Source organism: Aquila chrysaetos, chromosome 26, assembly GCF_900496995.4.
Source record: "Aquila chrysaetos chrysaetos chromosome 26, bAquChr1.4, whole genome shotgun sequence".
Taxonomy (NCBI): domain Eukaryota; kingdom Metazoa; phylum Chordata; class Aves; order Accipitriformes; family Accipitridae; genus Aquila; species Aquila chrysaetos.
In genome coordinates, this window is record NC_044029.1 from 6,410,793 (window position 1) to 6,430,706 (window position 19,914).

General features: G+C 36.3%; 1 protein-coding gene across 5 annotated transcripts in view; it reads left to right on the plus strand.

Annotated features, from left to right (window-relative positions):
• LOC115336143 (polypeptide N-acetylgalactosaminyltransferase 4-like) overlaps positions 1-18,659 on the plus strand; it is a 57,363-nt gene extending 38,704 nt beyond the window's left edge. The window contains exons 1-3 of one of the 5 annotated variants that reach the window (XR_003921632.2): positions 7,182-7,898; positions 11,032-11,120; positions 14,122-14,304. Coding sequence is in view for 1 of the 5 variants with exons in the window: in XM_030002762.2 (XP_029858622.1) it covers positions 14,122-14,304; positions 15,537-15,641 (288 nt within the window). In the remaining 4 variants the exon portion in view is untranslated. Of the gene's footprint in view, positions 1-7,181; positions 7,899-11,031; positions 11,121-14,121; positions 14,305-15,536 lie in introns of those variants that run through there. The other 4 variants (XR_003921631.2, XR_003921630.2, XM_030002762.2 and 1 more) reach the window with 4 other exon arrangements.
• The last annotated feature ends 1,255 nt before the right edge of the window (positions 18,660-19,914 follow it).

Below are 19,914 nucleotides of genomic sequence, written 5' to 3' on the forward strand. Positions count from 1 at the left end.
TAAGTAAGTGTTATGCTCTTAATTTGATTGATCCCTAGGAAAGATTTGTGTTCATGTTGTCCATTATTATTATTAGAAATTATTTTCCTTAAGATGCGGGGACATAGATTGACAGGGAGCGCCACTGACGGTGTGTTTTCATTACAGTATGGGAAATGATGCATCCTTTTGTGCCTTGCACGGACATACAGTTCCATAAATTCTTGCTTTCACCAGGCTGCTGCTGGTGATAATAAAATACCAAAGTAATTTTCCTTTCAGAAGTTTTTAAAGCTCATAGTATTAGTACAAATAAGGGAGTTTTTTCTAAAAACAGAAAAGTTGTAGAGAGACTGCAACTTAGTCATCATTACAAAGCAAAAGAGCTTTAATTTGAATCCATGGTGATTCTTAACAAAATTTCTGTTCTGTTGCTCGGTAAAGCATTAGACCTCAATGCCAAAGAAATGAGAAGCAGGAGTAGAATAAAAGTTTCCAGTTTCTCTTTGTCCTGGTCTAACCAGTGCACCAGATTTCCAGACCAGACATGTGGTAGTTTATTGAGATGTAGTGACACGAGCAAGTTCTACCGTTGTGCTTCAGCTCCAAGTTGTACAGGCACTGGGGCTTTCAGTCCTCCTTGTGGAACATACTGATGCTCCTGTTTTGGCTGCCAGTGTGATTAGTCACGTTAAAAGAATGTTCCTTTACACCAAAAAGAAATGGTTGACGATGTAGATTCATTTTTTTGTCAGGACTTTGATACAGCATTCATGCAAGAATATACTGAATTGTGTAGACCTATATAAAGAAAATTGATACTGAATACTGTTTTAGAGTGTGATGGTTCTGATCTAGATGTCACTAATGCAAATATAATTCCAAGACACTTTTTGTACACTAGAGCAATGGGAAGGTGAGCAAGTTAAACAATTACTTAGTATATATAAGTGTGTTGTCATATTTTTTCCCACATTGAACATGTAGAGAATACTAATGTTAATCAATGTTTTAAATTTGGCTGTTCAAAACAAACATAAAACCCTCAAAACACCACAAGTGCTAGTAAAGTAGCAGCAAACATATTTAAACATGGAATGTGTGCAAAAGAATTGCATGGTTATTTAACAAATTAATTTAAACCTGGGTGGAGGTATGAATAAAATAATACACTGTGACCAGTGGAATTTAATATTTATCTTCAAATGGTAAACCCTTTATTTAGTGTTTTCCATTTATTTTCCTATTTTATATATATATATATATATATATATATATATATGACAAACAGTTTTAAAACTTTGCATGTTAAAGGGGACAGAGCTGTAGTTTATTTCTATTCTAAGGTAATAAGAGTTTGTAAGGTGTTTTATATAAGTGTGTGTATGCATATATATATATATGGAGTATACCCATGTATGTATATACGCACACATAGAAGAATATTACATATAAAAAATACATACATAAAAGTGTATATATAGGCTTTTATATATATCCTTATGTTCTAAGGAGATATTTCTTTGTGTATGTATTTTTTTTACTTCCCTATGTGATGTTATGCTATTTTTTTGAAAAATCATAAATTACATTATTATTTTCTACTTATATACATTAAAAGGAGAGATGCGCCAATCCACAGTGAGCCTGTTCTTCAGAACTTCTTCTGTGCAAGAGATGCTACACCTTGCTGAATGAAGGAGTAAGCATTGGTCTTGTTTCTTGTGAGTTGTGTATCTGCTTGTAGTGCCTCAGCTTTTCTGGTCACATAAGCATCGCTACTCAGAACAGAACTCTAAGTGGAGTTTTCTCTTGTACCAAGAAAGAGTAATAAGGTGTGACAGCGATTGCATCTGGAACACAAAGTTGTGAATTGTCGTGGCCACTAGACCAGGGAGGTTGCTTCCCTTCTGCTGTGTTCGCCAACTGCCTCTCTGCAGCTCGGTGCCAAACGAATCCTGTAAGAATCATGATGCAGAGCATCCTCAAGTTGTTGGCTTCATAGTATTTTGCTGCTGAGAGGCAGGAGTTTGTACTAGATTTTTTTTTTTTTTTTTTTTTTTTTTCCCCTCTCTTGGCTTGGCAGGGAGGAAAAGCTGACTGCAAATTAGCCAGCCATGTCACGTCACTAATAATATGAATCAGGTTCTTAATCCATAAGATATTCTCACACAAAGAACTAAGGAAAAAAGGGGCTTTCTCCCAGCATCATTTGCAGAAGTGGAGAACAAGCCCCTAAATTTTAGCTGACTACTTTTGTTATTTATTTATCCATATTTATTTTAACAAAAGTCAACAGCAGTGTGGATGTGACCATTGTGATATTAAGAGCAGCTTTTGAGGCAAAAGTGGGAAGGTTTTATGCTTTTACTTGACTAGAACACAATCTGTATAAATTAAGTTTTGTCCATATTTATGTTTTTTTAAATTAAAATAAATAGTCATTAAAAATTCACTATGGGAGATGTTGTCAGTTCCAAAACAACAGACTGCTCAGTGAGAATGGCAGGCAAACTCCTTCTCGTACCCGAGGACCGGATTCAGTGATCAAGACCTCTTCTAGTGATATGTTCCTGTGAAATTTAAGAATAACAAATGTTCTTGGAATTGTAACTCACTTAGTCGGCCACCATACCTGCCCTTCCCCCTGCCCCGACCATCCGACTTCAGTCAGAGTGGTGTTGCCATTTATCCCATGCTGACAGTTAGTCACCTCCAATAGTTTGTTAATTTTTGTCACTTTAGGTAGGAAGAAATTGGCTAAAATACAAATACCAAGTGTCAAATAGGGAGAAGATAAATCCTTAGAACTGGTAGCTAATGAATTGCTTGAGCAAGGAAGCCCACTCTCTCAGCTTATCACAGAGATATTTCTTTAGGTTTTTTTAATTTGAATTCTGATTTTAACGAACTGGCAGAACTGCAGAACATATTCTTAAATCAGTAAGGTGTTTATTTTGGTTTTCTCAAAGTTCCAACTGTCACAGCCCAACATGGGAGAAAATTATGAAGCATTTCAAAATAAAGCTATTATTGGCAACCCTAATGCTTTAACTGTAATTTTTATCATTGTTGAATTCCTTTTTTAATACAGCCCAGCAGAACCTATCTACCTACCAATCTTATGTGCCAACACATTTAGCATTTTAATTGGTGTTGAACAATGTGTGTATTTTGACAGAAGTTTGTAATAGAATACTAATTAAAATAAATGATTTTTCAAGAGTATAACAGGCATGTCAGACCACTCCAAAGTTAACATTTCTTGGATATTTGTATGCAATTCTCAAATTTCTCAGTTTCTGGAGTTTCTTAATTTGATTCCCACACAGTGAGCTGTAAAATTCAACTGACTTAAATACAAAGTTATGCTAGTGCTGCTAAAGCAATTTTTGAAAATATCACCTCTGAACTAAGCTCAGCAGTGCTGAATATTGTTTTCACCTGGACAATTTTGGACAGCTTGTCCAAACCTTCAGCGTATTACTAATGCTGAGCACTGAAATAGCTCAGTGTAGGCTTTTGCTTCTCTCTCCAGGTATTAAATGAAACCTAACAAAAGCAGATAAATTTGACTTTTCAAGGAAAATTTTGAAGCTTCATTTTATCCTTGTGGGAGTTTTCTGTGACACTATTGAAGTATTTGATGTGCTTGTCAGACCATTCTTCATCGTCCATTATAGGTGTACCGTTTTATTAACAAAAGCCTTGGCGAAATGCTGAGGAACACTGTTCCTCTATTATGTAGTAAAATATTTTTTCCTGGCTATAGTCAGGGGATTTCAGTTCCAAGCTGTGAAATATTGGGCATCTTTTTTTTTTTTTTTTTTTTTTTTTTTTCCTAATAGTAGCATCTGGCTCTTTGGCAAAGTCTTCAAGCAATTGTGCTGGCTCTGTTGGATTTAACTTTGGACTCTACTATGCTGGGTTGCTAACTTAGTTTCTAATGCTTTTTACTCCTTGATATTTTCTTGTAAATAATTTGAAGGAGATTGTTTGCTCCATAGAAGTAGGAGTAAAAACCCAATGGTATGGTTGATAGCCACCCGGTCAAGTGGTACACCCTCCTGGTGTTACCCCTGGTCTATGCAACGAAGTTTTGTTGACACAAGTTATGTTGGTATGGAGGACCAAAAAAAAAAAAAAAAAAAAATTTAGTACCACAGCACTGCCCCCATTACCCTGACAAAACCCCTTGGTACCAGTGGAAAGGAGCCACTGTTGGCTTTGCCGGTAACTTTGAAAGAAGGTTGTATGTAGATAGGTAGGAGTATATGAGTATACGCTTACGTGTGGGCTGGCAAAAATCTTATGTGCTCCTTCTACAGCAGGGGGCTCTGCTAATGTAGTATGTAATATGCTAATGTAGTATGTAATATGTATGTCGTATGCTAATGTGGTGCATGTGTGTGTGCATGAAGGCAGGCTCTGCAGCACAGAGAGCTCTCCCCTGGTTTTCCCGTGCAGCAGCATCCCACCAGACCCCGGTCTGTGGAAACTGGCGCGCAGGGACTGCAGCTCTTCTCAGCTTTCTGCTTTTCTCTTTTTTGGAGGAGGTTCCTCACGTCTTTCAATCCTTCTCCTTGTCGTGGCAGAGTCTGTCTCTTCAGGATTTTGTCTTCATCCTTATTGAGGTGGAGTTTAAGACAGAAGTATGTTCATTTAGCTCTTCTCGTTTACGTACAGTGTAACTTGGTCAAGATTTGTTTTGCCCCAACAGGTTAAGAGACACTTACCTAAGAGAAATCAATTACAGAGTGTAAAGTATATGAGTGAGTTTGAAAAATTAAACTTAAGAAAATTGGCTGTGGTTTGGTTTTCCTAGGAGTAAGCATGCCTTCAAGAATAAGAAATTCCTTTGGGTTTGTTGAACGATCTCTTTTCATTGTAAACTCATTTTGAACACCACCAATGAATATACTAGGTGACGTTGCCAGCCATTTGAATGAGATAGATTAAGTGTTAGCCCTTATATATATATATTTAAGAGTCTGCACGATAAATCATACTGTTGCCAGCTATTGTTTCTTTGTATAGTTCAGTCAGACTTATTTAGCCAGCTACTGGTCTAAAGCAGAGACTCTCAGTCAGTCTCTTAAGTAAGGGGAAGAGGACAGAGAGGAGCCGTGAGCAGGCACTGCAGAGGAACTGTCACTTCTCTGAGGAGACGTGTTCCCGGGGAGGACGCTGTGCTCTCACTCGAGGCAATCCTGCCTCCTTCCCTCCCTGTATTTGATGCCCTCTCTCAACCTCCGCAATCTGCTACTTGGAGCGTAGGGAGTTTGCCCACATGCTAGGAAAGTCCCAGGGTTTTTTACTTCTGGTTTGATTCGTTAGCATTTGTAGTATCAAATCTAGCAGAATATTCTATTTATAGTTTTAGAAAGGAGGCCTTGTCCATATAGGGTTATTCATTTGCTGTCATTATTTCATTTCTAGTATGTATTTCACGATATTTCTGATTTCTGTTACAAGTATTCCTCCTGCCCTCCTTCAGCTTTTCCCTGCCCTAGTATGGATAAGAAGGTCAAGCAGAGTATGTAATATATTTTTTATTAGGACTCTATATGGGTAAAAAGGAGTCATCACTTGAAGCTGCAGCATTGATTTTAGCTATAAGATGTTCCCTTGGATGTGCACACATGCAGTCCAAAGTAATTTGGCTAAATTAAAATCGGCTACTTTATTTTGTAATTGTGAATAATGGGAATGTTTCTATGGTTTCACGTTATCTGTCCTCAGCTTTACAAAGCTTCTTGCTGAAGCTATATTAAGATCATTTATTACCTTCCTTTACCTTTATTCCATATTGTTATTTTCGGTGCCTGTGGTGCAAGTATTTTTATAATTTATGGAAGTGTTTGAATATGGTCTTCCTGAACTGTTATATTTAGAATTGACTTCCTGGCAGGGTTATTCTCACCTTTGGAAGTTGAACCTCTGATGATTTCTGTCTAGTTTGTGTGGGATGTTCATGACATTTATTTTTTTATTTATTAACTTTCCAGCAGTATTGCTTGTTTTGTGGGGGGAAATCCTCAGTTTTCTCTAAATGCTGATTTGACTAGAACATGTTTGAGGGGGCTGTGGTTTTTTCTTCCTTTACAAGCTGTATAGCTACTGTATTTAGGTATGTTATTTCATTTTAAGGGTTAGGTTTATGTAAATCCAGTGGAAACAGAGCATAGCTATTCAGTTTTTGTGGATCCTTTTACTGAATCAGACTCTAACTGTGCAGGGAACTCTTGATGTTAGAAATTGACATCAATGAGCAAACTCAAAAAAAATTTTTTATCTTTTTTTAAATAAAGCCTAGGTATTACTGATGATCTAAGAATTTAGAAAAATATTTCAGAAATATTTGTTTCTAACTGGATGCACTCAAGTATTTGTGGACTTCTATGAGTTTTGTATTGGGGAAATATAATTAATTTTTATATTTCTGGGAGAATACAAGGCTTATTTTGGGTTCTTTTTCTATGTTCTCTTGATGTGAATGGAATCTGGAGAAAATTTTTTGTTTATGTATATGTGGAACTGCAAAATACTCAGTGCGTTGAATGCGCACTGTTTTACAGTGTTTTCTCAGACCATCAGCAGCAATCTGAGAAAAAGCTGACATAACAAAACCACGTAGCCAGTTTCTCATTATGTGTGTGAAAGAACACTTGTATGATATAATTTCTTTACATAAAACTATCTGTTCAAGATATCTTGAGATGTGCCTGTGAACAGAAGAGTTCATTATTTCATGGCATTACAGCAATGCTAAATTTAAGATAGCTGTAATCCTGAAAGAAAGAAAGAAATCTGATTGATCAGACCATAGCTGTAAGTGCATCGGGATTTCGGTTAATTTTGTCCTGATATTTAAAAAACAAAACAAAACAAACACAGTAGCAACTAGTTTTCATTCTACTGTACTGGCCTCGTGACCCCTATAAACTCAGTCAGCTTCAGGCTGAATTTGTTGTTTTCAAGACTTAAGAAAGCGCTATTCCATTTTAGGTGAAAACGCCTCTTTTGCTAAGGAATACAGCCTGATAGTCTGGCTTGGTTTGTCGGCTGTGAGGTTGTATCCTGACCCCACTACTCGTGGTCAGGTTCTAAACTGAAGGTTGTGCTACCTTCAGTGAAGATATCTGTGCCAGAGAGCAGGAGACCAAGTATTTCCTTGTCAGATTGGATGAGGTGCACTTACATTAAGTGCTTCCAATTTGTGGTTTTAGCTTGGACAATCTTTTAAGAGCTAGAGAAGACTGAGATGCATAAGAAGCCATGAAAGACTTTGAATTAAGTGTGAAATTCTGTGTTACAAGTTGTTCCGAAAGAGATCTGCTCAAGGTAGAAATCCTTGGTAGAACTTTGGTTCTATGCGCTGTATAATTTATCTGTATTTTACTGCTCGAATGCAAAACTTCGATTAAAGTTTGCAAATAAGTTCTACCAGAACTACCTCATCAGATAGCAAGGGGCAGAAAGCCGCAGTTTGGCACATGGCAGTTTTTTGCTGTGCTGATTCATGTGCGTGCGAGAGGAGAGGAAATGAAGAGTGCTGTCATCAGCTGAAACTACAGGGAAGTTTTCTGCAGTAGAAACTGATAAAACAGATTGTGATTTAACATACTTGGTGTTAGCCTAATAGATCAGAGAGCTCTGTTTTATGTAGATCACTTATTGACTGAAAAAAATAATTTCAAAGCAATAGAAGCGATCTGTGAATAATTATGGCCTACGGAAAAAACAGAGGAAAAAAAAATCTCCCGAACGGCTCAATTTAGTATATCCACAGTGAACCATTTTTGTTCAAGGGTACGTTCATAAGATGGAGGAAAAAGCAGTGATAATGATAGTAGTGTTACTTCTGAGAAACTTCCCGTGATTTCAAGTAACAAAAACCCATGGAAAATCAAGGTCTGGTAAGATGGGAGACTACTCTCTTATGCCTTTGCTCTTTGGTCTGTTTGAGCTTAATGCCCTACTTATGACTAATTGTTTGTAGTTGTTTTAATCACAGTATCAGAAATGTTTTAGTATTAGTAGGCAAATGTACCATGTGTTCAAAATTTAAAGGATTATTTTTAAAAAGTAGACCATGCCAATTTTTGTGATTCATTAGGAAGCTTACCAATGTCACTTTTTCGTATAAGCCCATCTTAATTATAAGATCATTAAGATATTCATTTGGAAGCCGTTGCCTATGTTGTCTGAATTTGAAGCTCTTAGAAGATTGAAGACTAATGATTTTCAGTTGAGTGACAGAGACTTGGGTTTTTTTGTATTTTTTTTCCTCAAGGGAATGTTTTTTCTCTATAAATAAAACTGCTCAGGCATCTTTATATATGGATGCATTTTACTCAGATTCTATTCTTACACATCATGAAGCAAAGGGAAACTGGGATGCAGAGTTTGTTTCTGTCTGATCTGTGAATGTTTCATGGGAAAACATTTGGGAATAGGCAGAGGTGATAAGGTTATGTGTAAGGATTTTTCACGAATTGATGAAGTACCACCCACAGAGTTTTGGCTATTTTGCTTGACAGAAAACAAAGATGAGCAGTTATAGTTTGTTGTTTGTGACATCATTTATAAGCTAAATTTAATTTTCTACTGAACATCTGCTTGGTAATGTCATGGTAATAACTTCCTATTGATTAATTAAATCTGTTCCTTCTCCTCCTTATTTGTAACTCACATGAAGTTGCCCAAATGTGAGTCCATTTTATTACTAACGGGCTGTGAATGGAAACACTGTACACATTTTAATTTTCTTTTTAGCTTTGCTCAGAAGTAACAATTTAAAACTGATTGCCTCATTCAAATTTCTTCTCTCAAAATAAGCTATAGCTCTGAAGTCTTTCAGAAGAGTTTGCTTTTTTGAATTATAAGGCATTTTTACTACATTGCTGGCAACGTATAGAATTGTTGTTTATGAATTGGTAGTATTTAAAGTACTTTAGAAATGGGCTAATTTGAAGGAAATGGAACATCTAGTTCTTGAAACACTTTATGTAAAATAGACTGTTGGGTAGAAAGAGTTTCTTTTGAAGAACTTTTATAAAAAAGATTAAACTGAATGAAAGTGGTGGACATGAATTGATTGGTATCCAAAAGTAAAGGAAATCTACTGAGACTAGTGTCACTCCTTTATAACAATGTTTTGGCGTTTGTGTTGCATTAGATTTCAGCAGGTTTGGACCCTTCACTGGGCTGGAGGAGATTGTAAATTTAGATACTAGGAAAGGTTAAAATATAAAGCAGGCACCTCAAGGGTATAGCAGCGTACTTGATGTATGACGACATTTAAAAATCTGTACAAATTTCCAGGATGTGATAAAAATAACAACTGTTTTGGCACAACTTCTTAGGAAAGTTGAAAATTTGAAACTATCTTATTTAATTTCTCTCTTGCTAATTTTGAAAGTTCAATTATTTGCTTATCTGTATTTGATCCTTTCAGACTTGACAAACATCACGGCCCTTGCCTTATTTATATAAGCACTTTTGTGTCACATTGTCCCTATACGTCTTCGAGTATATAACAGAAGAATCTCAGTTTCCTGCTTAACCCACTAAATTACAAGAATACTTTTCCAGTACTCTGACTTGGCAGTGTTGGTGGCAATTTACTGAGCTACAAAGCGTTCTCCACAGCCTATTCATCTGATACATTGAATTTTGGATCAATTTTACTGTAAGAAAGAATATTTGGTGAGATTTTTAGTAGCTTAGCATTTGCTCTGTTTACCTGAATTGACAGCTTTCCTCCTTGGGTTGGAAGAATCTCTTTAGCTTGGCTTTAATAGCAAAATTTGTAATTACTTTGTGGGAGCTTAAACTGAAATCTCTATTTCAGTCTGAAGTACAGCAGGCTTGTTTGAAAAGAAACTGAGAAACACCAACCTCAGAGTGGAACTGTTTTTAGAAGAACTTGTCAATGTCTAATAACCTCAGACCATTTTTCCTTTCCTGCTCCATTAATTTAAATTATTTTAAAATCCTAATACTTCAAATCACAGACAGCAAATTTTTAATCTGAGTGCCATTGAATGTTTAATCTATTTTTTATTATTTTTAAGTACTTGAGAATTAATAGATTATCCATAGGCCACTGAACTTGCAAAGCAGTATGCTTTTAAGCAAAGTCAGAGAGTTAGCAGTTGAAGTTTGCAGTTACATCTGCTTTGGCTGTGTTATTTAATTACTTGTATCGTTCAAACGGCAAGAAAATGAATGTACTTCTCAAAACATTAGTACAAGTAGCTTTGTTAACATTAGACAAACTACACTAGGTTTATTTCCAATGAGCTTATCGATATTGGTGTCTGGGAAGACGTGGGCTCCAGCCTGGCTCTTTCTCGCGCTTCCGCAGCTCACATCCTTGTTCCCCTTTGGAGCGAAGGAGTGTGAACTTGTAGAACTGCGTTAACCTGAAGCTTTCAGGAACCTACCTACTTCTGAGACCCCTACCTCTTTGTTCGGTTTGATTAAAATCAGCAAAAGGTGCCAAAATTTTCAGAGGACACCTACAGGTGTCTACAAAGAATAACTGCATAAGCTTTACAAATTGTTCCTGCACCAACTGGCTGTTTTTCCTGACGCTTTTAAAGTCCCTCATCATCTGCTTGCGTTTCATAAGGCATGTGATAACCGGGCAGGTTTAGTGCTGCCGTCCAAATGCTTGAGTTCTACCTGTCTTTCCTGCAACATGTCCCATCTACCCTGCCTCCAATTTTCCTGAAATTTGTTGCAACTTAATCAGTGACCCTTCTACATCTCTGTCAAATTTAGCTAATCCTGGCTGAGGTTTGGAAGCTTCTGGGCAAGCAGTCAAGATTTACAGACAGAAGCAAGGTTTCTGTAATCTCACTATCTTTCTATAGAAATCTCATTAAGTCGTCTATTCTAACAGACTCTCCTGTTGTAGTTAAATACAAGGATGTTCTTCATAGTATGATTGGTTGTAAGGCAGGAATTCTTTAATGTATAGCAATACTTTTTTCTTTAACATTCGAATGCCAAACTGAGCTTAATCTTTTCCATGTTAATCAGCATTTGAGACTATCTCCACCTTGTGATGTAGTAAGCGTGCCATAAAGCTTCCATTAATCCTGTTTCCCAAGGACCTCAGATATAACTTGGTAAGTCAGAAATAACAGAGTGAATCTGAGCTCTTCTAGGATAGAATTAATGGTATCTCATATAACGAAATCTGCAAAGGGAAGATATGGACAGTCTTAAGATGCAATAATCCTATATACTTCATGCTCATCTAAAAGTACATGGGATGCATTGTGAGCCAGAATATTCTGAGATATTTCTTTTGAGGACTTCTAACACTTTAAAGCAAGGAGCTAAAGCAAAGTAAAATTAAATGGGAAATTTGTTTCCTTCCTACCTTGTCCAAAAATCAAATAATTTGTATTCTGTTTCATTTTGTGCTAACAAGTGACTCCTTCACAATACACAATTCTTTGGAATAATTTGAAGTTGACATCACAAGATTTTTCATACTGAGAAGAAATTGAAATTCACGGTACTGGAAAGAGAGATGCAACTAAACCATCTAGTTAGGTGTGGGGAAGTTCTGGGTTCAAATCCTTTCTCCTATGAAGTTTTTATTCATTGTATCTCCTTATATATAAAATATAAAGCCTCTCATGGGAACAGGACTTACCTGCTCCTGACTGAACATCCTCACCACTGAGCTAAAGCTGCTTTCTATTGACCAGTGGCAAAACTCGAACAGCGTGGCTGGAGAGAGTGCCCTTCCTTCCACAGTTTCATGCCTTTAAAAGGCAGCAGCCTGGCTGACAAAGCATTGTGCTATGAGCTATGAGTTTAAATAGCTTTAGACTGAGAAGGCTCTATAGTCCAATGCAAATGTTGTAACCATTAGGACATTCTGTAGAACAGCCTCGGATGTTTGATGTGTGAAATCTGTAGTTTGACATCTAGCACACTTTTATTTTTTGACACAGCCCAGTATCAATACAAATCACTGATGGATTTCAGTATTAGTTGCATCAGACCTTTATTACTTGACATGCTTAGTTCGTTTGCATAAATCAGTCACCAAGCACAGAAAAGAGGGCTGAAAAGGAACTGGAGGTATCTTCTAGTTCATTTATCTGTTTCTTTCATCATAATGAAATCAATGAAAGTGACATATCACCAAATACCATGGTACTATCAAACCCTGAGAAGGGTTCCATGTGGTTTTGTAGCGTTGTAAGTTAAGGTCTGAAATATATGCACGGGTATCTCCCTCTAGCCCTATCGACCCCATGCTCTGCACTTCATGGGTTCTTGCTTCGTGGCTGAGACCTGCCCTTGCAGAACTTAATGGAACAATGGAGCTTTTAATCCAGAGAGGGTGGTGAAACTTTCTTCTTTGCCCTCCTCTTCCCAAGATATGAAATGCTCTTACCCCACCACAGTCTCTTTCAGCCATTCCCCTCTGTTTTTCTGCTGACTCTGTGTGTGTGGCATCTTTGGTTTGCTCTCGTGCTTTGCTAGTAAAAAGAAAAGCCCCTCCAGATAGGTGTGGACACAACCTGTCTCTTGCTTAGTTCTCTCTCATTGACGTAAATAGCACAGCCCCAGCACTTAGGGAAGAAAAGATTTTGGAGAATCAGCAACAGCGAGTCCAGAGAACAGAGCACGTTAGTTGGTCAGGACTGTGCAGGATGGCACTGAAGACACAAATAGTATTGTGGATAATGCAGCAGTATAAGTTCCTGATGATAATGTTGATATGATTTAGTATTACTTATATTTAAAATCATGACATTATCGCAGCAGCAGTAGTAGTATTTTATCCATCACTCCGATCCTACCTGATTCAAAGGCAGGGTCAACTACACATAAATCATTCTTGACGGAAACTCATCAACTTGCATAGTAATCTTGTAAAGGTTTGCCGCTAATTCTGCCTAGCACTTTATATTCTACAAGATTATTTTATAGACTTAGGAGAGTTTGGTTTTTTTAACGGCTGACACTGATTTTAAGACTCTTCCTTTTGAAAATCTGTTCAGCTTTACAACATAAATATATTTGGGGTACATTGTAAATATTGTGTATTTTAAATACACCAAGTAGGACTAAAATTTCCCCTTTGCATAGCTAATGGATATTTTCATCAGCTGTCGATAAATTTCAGAGAAAGTGTTAAATTGTAACCATTTAAAAGTTTTATTTTGTAAATGTTGTGGATATTGGAAATACAATTAGAGATAATAAAACTTGACTGCCTCGGTTTATTTTAGTGTAAAAATAAACTAAAACTATCTGAAGGTATAAAAAGTTCTCAAAGAAATCTCAAAAAGTGATTAATAAATCAGGTAAAGCTCGTATGAAGGACCTTCTAATGAATTAGTAACGATTTAACCTTTCATGACTCAAAAGTGCCATTAAGAACTTCAAGGCACAAAGCCAGAAGTGATTGGGAAGATCATGCTCTCTCACTTACCCTGGAGCAACGTTTATACATCAAAGTTATTTCTGTCTTAACTTTGCGTTGTGTGGGTCTCTTCTGTTGGTTCCTTCTCCCATTTTCTGAAGGAATCAGTTTCTGAAAATGTAATGCCACTGAATAAACAACTAAAAACTACTTAATTTTTTTTTTTTTTTTTTTTTACTCTGAAAGACGAAGTTAATTCATACTAAACAAAGGTTTTGTACTATGAAGTCAGAAGGAACCCTTGCGAACATCTAGTCATGTATGGATTTTTAATCCATATGACTGCTCTGAATGAATTCCTTTGTGAACTACAGCTGACTTTTTGAAGAAAACTCCAGTCAGCAATAGTATTTATTTGAGCTTGAATTCAAGCTCTAGTAGTACAGCAGGTAGTTCCTCAATCATAAGTGCCTGAAACGTACCTAAAGACTGCTGAGATTCCTCTTACTGCCTCATCCATCACAGATGAAATTCTTTCTTAGGTCAGAACGAATTGAAGCGTTATGAGTTCGACTGGTACAAGAAGCAAATCTGAAGGCCCTTGTGTGTGTGCATATATGTGTAAACAGATTTTTTTAAAAATTAAAAGCCAGACTTTTCTGCCTATCTTCTTGTATGGTTCCAATTAAATGAAGACAAAGGCAACTGAATCTTCAAATGGTGTTTCTGTATTCAAGGATGATGTCGGCAGTGAAGATCTGCAGTATCCCCCTGCTTCAGTCTTGGCAACAAGTTCAAAAAGGAAGTCGGAGAATGGGAGCGAATCAGCTGTGCATAATGGGGACACGCAAACAGGCATCTCCCCCTCCCTGGGTAACGCTTTGGAGCACATTGTGGGGCAGCTGGATGTTTTAACTCTAGTAAGTATGCAATAACAGATAACGCTTGCAGTGGGAAAAGATAATGCTGTCAATGGGGACAAAAAAAACCACCAACAGAACCACATTCATAAATCAGAATATTAAAGTCTATGGGATTATTTTGAATAGTTGTATAGTCAAGTGACTTTTGTTTTTTTCCTTTCAGCAAGTATTGATCGCACGTATTGTGTTTGCTGAAGTGCAAGCTTCCTGCTACATAATCGTAAAGATTATTGTTGTGTTTTTAACTCTGGAGGAAGAGTCACTATTTTTCAGTAGCGAGATCTGGTGTAGCTTTGCCAGGAGCCAGTTGTTTAGCAGACGTTGTCAGATTCCAGCTTGAACAGTCATGCATTAGCAGGGGATGAACAAAGTAAATTGGCAATGTACCATTAAATCCCTTTTCAAACTTAGTGTTCAAGGTGTTGGCTTAGGTGGGAATCTAAGCAGTGCAATAATTCCTGGTGTCAGTGAAACTGCACAAGTACTAGTCTCAGTCAGCGGCTCTGAGTCACTCGTTTGCAAATGCTCAATACTTCTTTTTAGTAATCCAGGTTTAGCCAATCTATGCTTTAAGATACTACTCTCTAGTCTGTAATATATTAACATTAAACCAAATCAAAAGGGAGTGGCTAAAGGGTTTTTTCTGTGTTCTTTTGCAATGTATATGTTAATTCAAGAAATAAATTTTGGGAAGTATGGAGTCAAGTCATCAGTTGAAAATGATTTGTGTAGTAAATTGGATTAAAAAGAAAGTGCCAGCATGTGTCCAGAAACCTACATTTTCTGAGGAAGGTAGTCTCTTGGAGAATGCCTTTTAATAATATTTTTCCTTCTCACTTCCTTTTTTTGGGGGGGATGCCTTGGAAGTTTCTTTTAAGTTTTTGGAAGATTTCATTTGGGGTCACCAGCAATGGCTGGTTTTCTATAGAAATATGGATGCAACTTTTGTGTAGTATTTCAGAGCAATTTATATACGCATGTATATATTTCTCTCTCTCTGAGAAAATATTTTGTGAAAACAGTTTTAAAGCTTTAGATGATCTCCATAGATACAAAGCCATTATTTTTAAATACAGTTGTAAATAGTGGAATAGCTGAGGAAAAGCTATCTTAGGATTTTTTTTCCTGTTGAGTTAAAACAATTTTTCTTACATTACTATGTTGCATGCTTTTATAATACTGTGTGAGTAATATAAAAACAAATTGAAATTACTGTCCTCTTCATGCAGACTATTTCAATCCTGGAACAACGTCTGACTTTGACTGAAGATAAATTGAAAGAATGCTTAGAAAATCAGCAAAAAATGTTACTTCAGGGAAGACAGGAAGAATAAAAGATGAAAACGAACTGTATTGATGAATGTTTCATATATTCACAAGGAAATAATAAATGTTACTTCATTGGATTTTGCTATAAGCAAAAAATCCTTCTTTTCTAACAAGTCAATGTAATAAAAACTGAAGAAAAAAAAATACAACGCTTTTTAAACATTGGTAGCCAGCAGATATTCTGGTTGTATATTGAATAAAGTATAGCCCAGCCAAAACTAATATTTTATAAAATAATTCCCATTGAACATTACAGAACTCTTATTTCAAACTGATAAGATCTTTGAATACGACTAAGCAACAAACTATGTATTTTTATATGAATAGCAGTCATTATGGAAATGCACCATACAGGTTTTTTTAAGTCAGGTAAGGATTGTGAAAAAATGCTCTTTGTGTGAAGGCAATGTTACTCAAGCGTGTAAATTAAATAAGACCTAATTAGCTCTAACTCCAAAAATGCTAGAGGTTTTCTTTGTCCCTTACATACTCCCAAATATTTTATCAAAACGTAGTGACAGTTACTCCATATCTTCTAAACATTTTAGCGATGATTGTAAGGTGTAGTGTAAAAACTTTTAGTTACAAATATGAAAATGAAGTCATTTAAGCTTTGAAACTATATTGTATCTGTGTAAATTGAGCTGCAAGACTGATGCAGTCAAGCACTTCTGCTTATCTCATCCCCATCAAAATTCATTTTTTACATTTAGAAAAATAAAAATCAGCTTTCTACTTCTGAAGAATATATTTGAACCAAACACAAAATGATGTGAACTCTATATCATAAATACAGAGGTTTCTCATCCTCCAAGGACATCCACAGGTGCTCAAGCTTTGCATGCTATGAATGTCCCCCATCAGTTAATGTGTTATGAATGAAGCCATAAATCAGGAAAGACTTTGCAATGTATGAAGATTTTGTTTTGGTTTTTTTGTTTGTTTGTTTGTTTCATAAAAATGCAATTTTTAGAAAGATGATTGTAGGTCTTGTTTTTTAATAGAAATATGCTTTTAGTAGAATCTATGCTTCTTTATGGCTACCTATTATTTTTTTAAATGGCAATTGCAGAACACCTGTTGTAAATCCACAATCAAAACTAGGTAGTCATCCGTTTCTGCAACTTCACATTTTGTATGTTGAAATATAGGACACTTGAAATGGGGGGAGCATTTTAATCCAATTCAGCAACTGACTGTATATAGATAAAGCCCATTTCCCAGGCCGAACCTCATTAACATCAATAGAGCAGCTTAAGTACAGAAGTTCACTGTGTAAATACTGTTGCGGTTTGAGCCAAAGCAATGAGCAGTCAATTTTTCTTTTATAACTTTTCATTTTCTCTCATAGTAATCACCTTCAGATAGCCAGACATGACCTCACTTGCTTGGTAGACTGAATTTTACCAACAAGTACTACATATTTTCAGCTCAGTCTTAAGTAGTACTGTTTATCATGAAAAAGCCGTCTCTTCTTATAAAAAATTTTAGATGCAACTTTCTATGCAGCATCTTAACCACAGATTTTTTGTGAAAGGATGGTCTTACCTATTCCAGTGTACACAGCCTGACCTTTGATTATGCAATTGTTTATAATGCTATATAATGCATAGTTATGTAAATACTGTCTTTTAGGTCAGATGTACTTTGCTTTATGCATTTGCAAATACTCTTGTGGTCTTTGCCTTTTCTTGGCTCCATTAGAAGATGCAAAACCATGTAACTATTGAAAACCTTTGCTTGTTTCTTGTTTTCTCTGAGTGGACTACATATATATATATATGCTTTAAATCTGTAGATTTTTTTTTTATAAGCTTTTCAGGATTATTTATCAACAAGATTTGGAAATGTCTTTTACTTCTGTATTTTTTAATACAATCTCTGTTGAAGTTTTCCTTTCTGCCTTATTTCCTATCAGTAATCGTTCTTCCTTTTCAGTACTTATCATCTGGAGCATTTACTACTTAATCCAGTTTATTCCTCTGCTGTTTGTGAATCTGGCGAACTAACATAACATTTCCAAATTAAGATATGTTCTTGTCATTCTATCAGGTGGTCTGTTGATACTGAAACTCAACAAGCATGTCTGTATAGCTAGAGATGGTTGGTTGAGAACAGGATGGAGGTATTTTCCTCAAGCTGTGATGGCTCTCCTAAAACAGAACCACAACCAGCTAACATGATGTTTCTTTTAAAGGAACATTCATGTGAGCTAGTTATCTCATTCTCTTGATCCATATTGTTTCAAATAAAGCTATAGAATAGAAAAACTTCCTTTAAAAGCACCTGAAGAGGCTGGTTACACTCACAAGCATTTACTCCAGGGTTTGTGCTCTAGCAAATAACTGGTGACTTGATTAATTTGAATTAACTTATAGAGCTAGAGGAAAAAGACTGCTGTTTAGCCTTGTGCTTCTGCACCATGTGAAAAAACAATTGCACAGGTCTTTAAATGATTATGAAGAGTGTATCTGTATTGCAGACTGCAATGAAGTACTGGGCATCCATACTTGTCCTAAACCACATACCTGGTGCAGTCCAGCTTTCCTCAAGCTAAGTTATCCCTCGGATAGTAAATGCAAATAGGCCACCCTGTTGGAGAAAGACTGCAAAAAATTTTAACTGCAAAAATGGCTCAATTACTTATAGAAAAATATAACGCCAATGTCTGAATGACGTGCAGTAGGTTCCCAAGGTTTGCGGGGGAGAGAGAGAAGGTGGCAGCGGGAATAACCTCTCCTGCCGGCGCCGCTGGAAGACTGTCTCTGGAGAAACCCAACTTCAAATTCCCGAAGCGCCAAAGCATTATGCAGTAGCTCAGCAACTCATCGTACGTGCTTCTGCAGACATTTTGAAACACAAACGCTCTTCCAAATTGAAAGAAATGCTGCCAGTTACTACTGTGTCTTAAATTTTATTTGTAATTCCCATCAAAGTTTAGTGGAATTTTAATGGAACTTTTATCTTGGGCTTTACATAAAGCATGATGTTGAGGCAATAAAGGGATTTTTCTCAGTTTTTCATTATGGATGGCAATATGCACTTCCTTTGGGAGCATGTTTAGAAGTTCCTAATTATCACCATGGGAGCAGACACCAAATGGTTAAATGTTGCAACGTTGGACCTTAAGGCATTTCACTTTTTCTTTTGATCTGAACATAGAGGTTTTCAAATACCAGGGCAAAGTCAGACCGAGACATCAGTTTATGCCAATCATCATTGTGTTTTATGGACGAACCTGACAACTCAAACTGTAGTCTGGATTTTTTCTTTTTTTTTTTTTGGAGGTTGTTTCATTGGGGGGTGTGGGGGGGTTGGTGGTTGTTTGTTTGCTTTTGGTTTGTTTTTTTTTTTTAAACACACCACTACATTCTCCAAAAATCTTCAGTATTTACTTTTTAGTACTGCTGACATATTTTTTATAAACTTACAGTTTTGGAAAACCAGTTCCTGGAGGCGAATGTATCTGAACAACTCCCTCGTCTTTGGGGGATTGTTGTTTTCTGCTTTTACAAGTATAAGGAAATAATTAATTGTTTCATTATCTTTATGGCAAGAAACTTAAACTGTAGTTTTAAATTTTGATTAAGCTAATCTTCCGCCTGGAGAAATTGTGGTAGAATAGGTTCTCCTCACCATTTTAGGATGGCCTGAACAGATCCCTGTAGCACAAGGGATTCAAGAAATACAACTTCCCACCTTTATTTATTTAAATAAATAAATTTATTTAAATAAATAATACGCTGTACTACTTTTAGGGTAAACAGTTTTTTTTCTTCCTAAAGGTCTTATTACAGTGTTGCTGAATTGTTTTCATTGCCATATCATAGCACAAAACCACTCTTGAGTTTTCTACTGAGCGACAGTAGCTGGGATGTGAATGTGTTTCCAGGGACATAGCTTTATGTAACCTGTTTACCTTGTAAGACTTGTAAAAATCAGAAATTCTGTACTCTTTGCCCCAAACAATTAATGAATATGTATGTTCACGTTGGATCCAGGAACAGTATGTTTTTGTCAGAGTGCCCCCTCAGGGACTTTTGCACGCTTCGGATGCATAATACAATTGAAGCCGTTTCTTTGTGAGAAAATAGGTTAATGACTTGCCAAAAGGCAGATGTTAATTGGAAAAAGTGCATACAAGTCCTTTTCTTTACAATGTATATGGGTTGCATTTGTTATGACTTGCATCCAAGAACAGGTGCAATTTCAATTGACTCAGCTAACAGGAGGTGCTGAGTACACTCCTCACCAATTTCACCAGAAATTTTAAATCCA